This window comes from Electrophorus electricus, chromosome 7, assembly GCF_041902795.1.
Source record: "Electrophorus electricus isolate QZ-2024a chromosome 7, ASM4190279v1, whole genome shotgun sequence".
Classification (NCBI taxonomy): Eukaryota; Metazoa; Chordata; class Actinopteri; order Gymnotiformes; family Gymnotidae; genus Electrophorus; species Electrophorus electricus.
Window position 1 is genome coordinate 21,999,232 of NC_137503.1, and position 10,132 is coordinate 22,009,363.

The 10,132-nt window shown below is 38.0% G+C and overlaps 2 protein-coding genes across 2 annotated transcripts; one reads left to right on the forward strand and one right to left on the reverse strand.

Annotated features, from left to right (window-relative positions):
• nfkbiaa (nuclear factor of kappa light polypeptide gene enhancer in B-cells inhibitor, alpha a) lies at positions 1 to 2,292 on the forward strand. The gene is made up of 6 exons (XM_027000802.3): positions 1 to 285; positions 746 to 851; positions 964 to 1,171; positions 1,280 to 1,368; positions 1,485 to 1,742; positions 1,922 to 2,292. Exons 1-6 carry the CDS (start codon positions 53 to 55, stop codon positions 1,952 to 1,954), a joined length of 927 nt encoding a protein of 308 aa, XP_026856603.2. The 5' UTR covers positions 1 to 52; the 3' UTR covers positions 1,955 to 2,292.
• A 2,105-nt stretch (positions 2,293 to 4,397) lies between these two features.
• LOC113571685 (proteasome subunit alpha type-6-like) lies at positions 4,398 to 9,790 on the reverse strand. Its single transcript, XM_027000778.3, has 8 exons — positions 9,650 to 9,790; positions 7,414 to 8,202; positions 6,711 to 6,805; positions 6,528 to 6,609; positions 6,251 to 6,406; positions 5,775 to 5,953; positions 5,191 to 5,285; positions 4,398 to 4,570 (listed from the first exon to the last, which is right to left on the reverse strand). Exons 2-8 carry the CDS (start codon positions 7,487 to 7,489, stop codon positions 4,513 to 4,515), a joined length of 741 nt encoding a protein of 246 aa, XP_026856579.1. The 5' UTR covers positions 7,490 to 8,202; positions 9,650 to 9,790; the 3' UTR covers positions 4,398 to 4,512.
• Between the last annotated feature and the right edge of the window lie 342 nt (positions 9,791 to 10,132).

The following is a 10,132-nucleotide window of genomic DNA, read 5'->3' on the forward strand; positions in this document are numbered from 1 at the left end:
CTCCTGTTCATTGCCGTGTTAGACAGAGAGCGAGTCGAAGAGCACATTAGACATGGATATCCAAAGGGAACTTGTAAGGAGTAACTTTATGGATTATTTGGATGAAATGGACCACAAAATTGGGAAAATACAAGAAGAGCGTCTTGATAGTGGCGTGGATTCGTTAAAGGAGGACGAATATAACAAAATTGTGGAAGAAATGGGAAATCTGGAGTTACCTAGTATAGTTGAAAACCCACACAGTTACGAAGTCTGGAAGCAAGAGGTCACAGAGGATGGAGACACGTAAGTTTATTTAATTTTATTTTATTTTTTTATTAAAATTAACAATTGAATGCCATTGTGGTAGTGCTACATTAAAGTTGATGCATAATTATTTTTAACCTAACATATCTAACATTTGAGAAGTATATCAAAGTAATCTGAACCTGTGCAGTGACGGAATTGCCCTTGCAAGGTTTCATTAAATGTCAGCATGCAAAGCATTGGTTAAAAGTTATTAAAATTAATACGCGGCCACAACAGTGGAGGCGCTCTAGAGGTAGAATGCGTAAGGCAGGAAAGTCCCTGGCGCGCGGCCAAGTTTTGATAATGCATCAAATGTGTCAAGCCACAGCGGGTGGAAATAACCTTAAAAAAGCCATTTTTGCGAAATGCCTGGGTGCACGGGCTTTGTCTCCACTGAACCACTTCCTCCTTGTATTCTTGAAACTCTATTCTAAATAACACCTACATTATTTTCCAGGTATCTTCACCTTGCAGTTATTCATGAAGCTGAAGATTGTGCCAAGCAGATCATTAATCAGTCCATGAACGACCAATTCTTGAACAGACAAAACAACCAGAGACAGGTAACTGCATTTGATAAATTATCAAAAGCAGAAAATACTTTCTGTCATTCATAAACAGTTAAAGTTTCACAGACTCCAGACTATCTAAGTGATTTCTGTTTTTGGTCTATAGACTGCACTTCACCTGGCCGTGATCACAGAGCAGCCACACATTGTGGAGAAGCTGTTGAAAGCTGGCTGTGACCCACGTTTGGTGGATCACAGTGGGAACACGGCACTTCACCTAGCCTGCAAGAGAGGTTCCCTGCCCTGCTTCTCTGTGCTAACACAGATCAACACCCAACACCTCCGCTACGTCCTCTCCCTGCCAAACTACAGTGGTGCGTACGTTCACTTTCCTCACCACACAGCCCTGCTACTCTGAGATATATTCATAGAGCATTGTTGTATATCGGTTTCTTATTACTGTGGCTCTGTTTCCATTACAGGCCACTCGTGTCTCCACATAGCATCGATCTACAGCTACCTCTCAATGGTGGAGAGTCTCGTGCAACTTGGGGCTGACGTCAATGCAAAGGTGGGTGCTTCAATAGCTCAAGTGTCATCAAATTTTACGCTGAGTTTCAAAAACGAAGGTTTTCTGTGTTTCCGATTAGATGGGATCACTAATGCATGCTTAAATGTTTCTTCCAGGAACAGTGTAGTGGGCGCACATCATTGCACCTGGCGGTGGACCTACAGAACTTAGACCTGGTAGATAGGCTAATTGCTTTGGGTGCTGACACTAACAGTCTGACCTACGGCGGCTACACACCATACCACCTGACCTACGGCCGGCAAAACAGTGAGATCCGGCAGCACTTGTATGAGCGAACGGCGCAGGATCTCCGAGAGCTGCCGGAGAGTGAGAGCGAGGACAGCGAAGAGGAGCTATCATCTGATGATGAATACGTACGTTTGAGATGTATTTCTGTACGTTTAGCAATACGGGCTTATTAGAAGCAATATGCAATATGGGCTTATGACATTTTCTTTGATAAACTTTATTAAGGTTTTAAAATGTATTTTTAAATCATTAAGCTAATTTTGTATTCAGTCATTAATTGACAAATTTATGTTCTTCTTCACAGATGTACGATGACATTCAGTTTGGTGGGAAGTGAAGTGATGAGTGGAGAGCATATTTCCCATGAAGCAACTTGAAGGGCAGCTAGTCCTTCTATTAAAGGTGTATGCTGCTGGACTGAATGATACACAGCACGACTCAACAGCAAGCATGTGATTATGGGAAATAGCTGCCCATAAAATCACAAAACAAAAGCGTTGATGACTGTGTTCAAATAGCATAGATGTATCATATTGTAAAAAAAATATAATATATATATATATATATATATATATATATATATATTTGTACATGTATATATTAATTATGACACTATTGTAAATTATGTATATTTGTATGTATGACTAAAAACAAGTTTTAAATTAAAAAATATTTCTTTGAATATTGTGACTGGTTCTTACTCCAGTTTTAAAATACAACTCTACCTGTAGCGAAAGTTTTAGAATCAGCTGATATTCAGGATTCTGTAACTGAATCTTTTGCAAGATTAGGACCCACAAATCCTGGCCCTATTGATAAAGCCAAAATATGTCACTTGAAATTTACCGTACAAAGAATATTGATTGCGTACTGTAAAGAGTATCATTTCCTCAATGGAGAGCATGAGTCATATAGAGGTCATTACTCAGTGAATAAAATTCCTTATGTCTGGAGAGGTGGGTCATACGTGACTCATTTTTAACAGAAATTCCCCTATGGTTTTCTCAAACACAACATTTCCTCTTAACCCATAGAATAGTGTGAATATGAAGCAATATGATGCATTCACTTGTGAAAATACAGTGTTCAAATGTTGGGGAAAGGGTATTTTACAGGCTCTTTTATTTAAACCATTACAATTTTTACATTTCTTCAATTCCAGTCAAAATATTGGCAAAATTACATTATGTCTTTTTAGGAAAGCATAAAAAATCACACTTGGATTACCTTGTAATCTATCTACTCACAATCTAAACCATGGGATTGAAGCTCACAGATGGGTCCTTGTAGGGAAACTCCAGCGCTTGACACTATGTTTAGACCAATAAGGAAAACTATTCAGCAAACTAGCTGTGCACCATCATCCTGTCCCATTCTGGGAGGTGAATTCCAGCCTGAGGTCATCTCTCTCTCCACCCCAAGTTACTGGACAGAAGGCAAACCAATTGGCAAAATCATGAGAAAATGGACAAATCTATAATATATCAGAACAATTTGGAAGACCAACTTCAACACCAAGTGTTACCAATATATTTAAAATGTATGTGGTAATTTTAACAAATTGAATGTGTTCCATTGTAAACTTTGCATGGATCTTTGCATTACTTCAAACTAAAGAGCAAGTGAAAAGGAAAGCCTTCAGACATCTTTAGCCAAATTGTATCTTAGATGTGTAGGTTTTGTTCATTTTTACAGTTCATGTGATGATAGCCCTGCTTTCAAAGGGCCTGTTACAACAAGGGGCCATAATCGAGAGAAAGTTATAACTTACAAATTCTGATAAATCTTTTTAATAAGCTATTCTAAGACTGTGGAGGGAGATCAAATTCACATATTTATACACAACACTCTCTGTCCTGGAGAATGTCATCATTAAGGTGACTGAGAATCTTTGTAAATTTAGAACACTGCCTAGATATCTGTTTAGGCAGAGTCCTGTGCTCTCAAATATTGTAGCCATCAGCTCAAAATGTAATTATTAATTAGTTAAAGAAGGCAACCACACCTTCAATAAAGGTCAAGTGAAAGGTGATTGTATGTGATTTATTTGATGGGGGAACTCAGAGAACTATCAGTGAGTATTAATTGTTGAATAATGTAGAATTATTGATAAAGTTTGTCTCCCTTATTTGAACTATTTAATACATTTTCCCACACTATATATAGTCAAATACTTGCACACTCTTAATGACTGTCATGTTTTTATGGTGGACCTAATTATTCAAATATAATGGCTGATCTCTTTGGTATTCAGTGTGCTATTAAATCTGAAAGGCTATGAGAAGCTTGCCGTTATTTTCTCATGAGGCAATGAGTTACTGGTGAGTTAGCATATAAACACAATAGTTAGCTAAATGTTTAAAATCACTATAGTATTATTTGTAGAAAGGGTTTGATATTTTTATATGGCCTAACAAGGCATATGAAATGTGCGTTTTTCTGTCACAGTACAATGAGATCCATTCAGATAACATCAAAGAGACACCAACACATTCATGGGATTCCTTCAAGTTTGTAAAAGAACAAAGTTGATATAGGTACCCAGAGTTTTGAGCGCATCATATTTGGCCCAGACAATTTGTGACTGCACACTTCAAGTTCATGGTTAAGGTTTATAAAGGGTGAGCTGCTTTCATTACAAGATGATGGTGTCAGTTTGGGCTGTGCATCATAGATTTAACCAAAGACATTAAATATCTCCAGCAACTCCTGCTTTGATATTGCAGACAAACATTTCTCTATATTATTGTACAGATGAGTCCAAATTAAAAAAAAATTACTTCATGTTTTCTTCAAAAACATCTTTAATGAACAGGGGAAATATACATGGGGACCTTGGCTTGCACCAGTCCTGAACAGGGTCCTACATCAGCAGTACTAGGGCTCTTCTACAGCTCAGTCTCTCTCAGACAAAGATACCAGGTTGGCATCCACCTCTGACTCAGAGAGAATCCTGAAACAGAGAGCAGAATGTTGGAAGGCATTACCACAGTGTCATTGCACTAGGCCATTAGCACACTAAATCATTAAATCCTTTGTCATTAGTGCTTACAAGTGTACAAGAGCAAAAAATGGAAAACATTAACAATGTGATCTATGCCCTGCACATACCAGTGAATTAGCAAGTGTTAGCAAGTACAAATATGCATTTTATTTTACTGCTTACCATAACCTTTGCCAGTGTGTTCTGTGCTTTTGTACAACTAACAAGTCATTGGGAAAATGCAGTACTGCTATACTGCTCTAAAAGACCCACTCCTGCCTCATCTTACTAAATCACTTGTTTCTGTTCTTCAGGTGGATGGGAGCAGTAACATCAGTTTACCCAATTCATAATAACACCTAAACAATTCTGATCCGAGAGTGCACGCTGTAATAGAATCATGCCACTCTGATAAATGCAAAGCTTGGAGTCTGATGTGCATCATACCATTACTGACATTCATTATTTGCTGATTCAAGTGGAGCAAACCTGTACATTGAGAGGGAATTCAGGAACAAATCTTGACTCAAGCAGAGTCAAGCCAGAGCAAGCCATTCACAAACACAAATGACTACTGGGCTGCCCCTCACCTAAATCTAGGGTCCTTTGCTGTGATGACACCAACCTCCAACTCAGAAGGCTTGAAATCAATGGACAAAACCATGGAAAGGCAGCTTATTGCTATCTGAGAGACAAAAGAGAGTACAAATTAAAGAAAGTAACATTAAAATCAAGTAAGAAAAGTGGTTAAAGAACAGGAATGTATTAGGATTCCATTCAGCTTGTACTGAGTTTTTCATGCATTTGTAGCCACGGTCCCACTACAAGCCCCATTCTCAATGGGGTCCCCAACTGGGTCCCTGTCTCCACCATTACCCTCATATCAGATAGTTTTACAGGAGCATCCTGCAGATTGGAGAACTTGGCAATCCTATATGAGTGTTCCAAGTTGAACAGCGAAAAACTTTTGTGAAAAGGTCCATAGTCCATACAAATCATGAAATGTGCATGCCGTGTGTTTGGCCTGATATACAGTTAAAGCTGATATGCAATATGAAGACCTACCACACTGCCTACAAGCAAACTGAATGAATGGGGACTTACTGAATGGTCACTACATTAAACTTGATGTTAAGCCACTTAATTTTAAAATGGTGATTGTGCCTTTACATACTTCGATGGTTTGCTCATAAGTCCAATCATGTTTCTTTTTCACTTTCTTCTCCAGGAAGCTTGTGGCTTCAGTTTGTTTGACACCAGCTGCTGTTGCCTTGAAGCCACAGTAATAGCCTGCTGGGTCGCACTTATAAACCTGGGGCCCATATTCATCATCCAGACCAATCACAATCATGCCTGAAACACAGACACATCCGGACCAATCACAATCATGCCTGCCACACAGACACACCCTGGTGTAACTGACTATACGTCTGTATTTTGAAGAATTCAGCAGATAACATTAAAATATTACAATTTACTCCAATTTCTTGAGAAAGGGTAGAATACTTCTCGGACTGGAAGTCTACAATTTATGTACAATTATGTATTCGGTTAATAACGTAGCATGTAGTTCTTTTTTTAGCAATATTAAGATGTATTTGTCAAAGTGATACTCTTCTTTTAAGGATTTAGAGGCATGTCCAGACTCACAGCAACCGAGTGGTCTCATTTCTGCATTCTGTGTGTAAACTTGAGAGATGTCAGCGATCCTCTTACAGAGCATGTCCACTGGAATGTCATAACCATACTTGTATTTCCAGTTAGCTGCTTCATAGCGTGCTCTCTGAACCTGAGACCTGCTATCAGCTGAGAATACAATGCACAACATTAGAACAAAATGAGAATCGTTAATGTAGGCTATATATAAGATGCTGTGCTCAATAAATTGAAAGCTTTTTCCCTAACTTAAAAGGTGAAGGCCTTATACCTGTCATCCCTGACATCACACAGCCAATGTTTTCTGTGATTCTGAACAGGTGAGTGACAGTAGAAGCATCCAGGAGCTTGTCCTACAAAATAATGTTGTGACTGTTGTGCTGCATAACCAGGCGCATCAAAGCGGGTATAAAAGTGAACTTGCTGTAAAGCAAATCTGCAAAAGTGAACTTACTGGAACTTTTTTCTGCGTGACAACAACAGCACAGTCTTTACCCCGGACAGCAACTGATGTGAGACCACCCTGGTTAATGGCCTTGAAGGCATATTCTGTGTGGATGAAAACAGGTACCAAGAGAAAAGTCTTCACTTTTCTGTGACACACACATACATACATACATACATACATATACACACATATATACATATACATATATATATATATATATATATATATATATATATATATATCTTGTCCCATACTAAACCACTAAGTAAATTATCATCAAAGTAAGTAGTTTCAAATCTAACAAGCTACACTGGCAAAACACTTAAAGTTTGCATATCATTTAATATCAGCAAATCGCTCAAGCGTTATTCATCGTGCTATTTGGACATCATGACTTAGTTACTCTAAAACATTATGATTTTGCTAATCTTTCTGTAATTACAGATAGATAAAACTGGCTAACCAACTTAGTTAAGTAGCTAACCAGCTTTGTAATATTCTACAAGTTCCTAGGGCGGGATAAGTATAGTTTAAGGTGGGAGTAAATTTGTACAGTAAAGAAACTAGCTCGCTAGGTTAACTAGTTATCCATAGCTAACAATGTATTTTAGTTTAGCTTTGGACAATGACAGTGCATAGTTAGATCAGCAGTTAGCCAGCTGGCTAGCCCGCTAACTACCGCCGGACATTTAAAATAGTTTTTACTCACCTACTTGATAAAGTCTACCTTCGGGCGAGAAAATAGTAATATGGCGATCAAATCCTGCACTTGATCCTCGGGACATCTTTGTTTCCAATTTAATATACGTAAAACCGAAACGTACTGAAGATTCTGTTACGGCAACATGCAGATTATATTTACACCCGGAAATAGTCACAGATTGACCTACCGGGTCACCTGCATACTATTGGAATGTAACTGCTGTAGTGACCTTTCGCGTAATATGTAGACGCAACACGGGATTAGCTACTTTTCCAGTAGGTTAGGCAATTCGAGTAAAATCTTAGTTACTTGAATGTTCGTTTGCTAGTCCCAAAAGTCCAATGTAGTGTTAAAAAATGATTAAACTTTAGTATACGTAGTGTAGATAAACTGTACTAATGTTCCAAAGTTTAACATCTTTTCTTCATATTTGTCACGACTAGAAAATAAAGAACATGTTGCCCGCAATTTCCAGACGAAAGTATTTACTGGATCTGTTCAGGATCGAAATGAACATGTTATTTGACCAACAATACACTGATACATGTATGACTAGGCCTTATTGTTACGATTTTTTTTACCATGAAACAAGGTGGACATAAGAACGTAAATTAATTGCATGGTTGTGCAAGTTAACAGATTATTGATATATAATAGCGGTTGTTACAGACCAGAACACCTTTGGCTCTGAGAAGTGCTGTTCAGTGTATCTGGTCCCTTCCCTTCCAAAAGAATTGGGACAGGGCCATGCAGACCATTCCATCTCTTTTCCTCTTGTACATATCCTCTTGAGGGCTGAAAGTAGGTAAGAGATGATGAAGGTAGGGGATTCATTAGTGAAGAAAAGTCAAATTAGCTATAGTTGTATACCACATTTAAAAACAACTGGAATTGACCCAAAGTGATTTCTAGTTGAGGATAACAATACATAATTAATACAAGTTAATTAAAACTAAAAGCAAAACATGTAAGAAAAATAAAAGCATAGGAAATAAAAAAAATAGAAAAGCAAAAGAACATGATAACCAAGAAAACTGAGGTAAAAGTAATTATTAAAAGGCATAATTAAATGAAAAATACAATGAAACCAAAGAAAACCAAATCCACAGATTAAAATACATAATTAAAATAGAGAAGCAAGGGAAAAGAGGTGGGTCTAAAAATGTGATGTTAACTTGTCACTAGTGGGATGGAATGTGGGAAAGAAGTCCACTGAGTGGGAGGGGACCCCACAGAGCCTGGGGTCAGTGACAGAAAAAGGCCAGTCATCTTTGGTTTTGAGGCATGAGTGGAGAACTGAGAGAAGTAGTTGAGAAGATGACCTAAGAGACCTAGGGGCAGAATATGGCAAAAGCAGATCAGTAATGTGTTGCGGAGTTAATCCACTGAGGGCTTTAAAAACAAATAGTAAAATGTAAAAATAAATAAATGAGATATTTAGAGACTTCCCACACCTACAGGATAATGCTATTGCTAATGTTCTTGAATTGATCCGTATCTAGCCATTCAGAGTGAGGAACTGGAAGCATCTCATTTGTGTGGGATCCATATTTGTTGAGGAACTGTCTGGAGGCTACACTGACCAGCTTTTTTGATGTTGTTAGGCCGACACATTCTTCTGAAACTTGAAACACTTCCTCTTAGGAGCCAAAAAACAACTATAATGAACTGAAATAAACAACCACAAGTTCTCAAAAGAGCTGCAAGCCCCCCCCCCTCCCCCTCCCCCCAAAAAACACTGCAACAACTTATTTCAGTGTTTGTCTATAAATAATGAAAAATTACAAGCAAGAAAGGCAACATGTGTGGTCTGAAGACATAGTGGTCTGAAGATTAACAGTACACCCAGTAAAGAGTAAAAGAGATATTCAATATTCAACAACAATAGGAATTCTGCTTCTAAGAACTGATGCATTTTTCAAGATGTTATGTGGGATAACACATCTAGCAATGCTGTTACATTTCTAATGGACAATGCAGATGCATTCTCAAAAGCTGGCCTTTCATAGATTCTCAGAATATTGAGTACAAGACTGTAACTTTCAGTTATGTGCAGCCCCTTTAAATTAATAATTTGCCTATTTCTAGACAAATGCATACCAGTACCTTTTGGTTGCATTTGAAAACAAAATTACCAACTTTAGGAAAATTAAAAATGAAATAAAATAATTTGGTAAATGCAACAAGTAGCACATAAACATTAAACAGTGAGAAATGGGGAGCTTTTTTAAATCGCACCTACCACAATGTGGTGCAGAAATCCCCTCCTTACCCAACCACACTTCAGAAACATGGGGCGTTGGCGTGTGTCAGAGCTTCCTGCCCTGCGCTGGAACAAACTCAGTTACATGCCTTTCCACAAGTAGCTTCGCAGTGCTGGTCTGCTTCAGAAGTGCTGCAAACTGAGGCCCTGGGTCTTCGAAGAAGCTTCTGAAGACCACAAATGTCAGCAAGGCAATGAAAAGCACAAAGTACAAAAGTGAAAATATATTAGGAAACACATCTAGGTTAGTATGTTCAGATATCACCAATAACAGGACAATACAGTTATCATGAGTTACAACTTATTCAAGACATACCACTGAAACACCAAAATAGACTCAGCCAGAGGTATCCAGCATAGAGCAAAAAAAAAAAAAAAAAAAAAGTCCCTCATATCCTTTTTCATTTATGTCTTAGAGAGTCAAGATTTTCATATAAAGGTGATTTATACTGTCCAAAGATA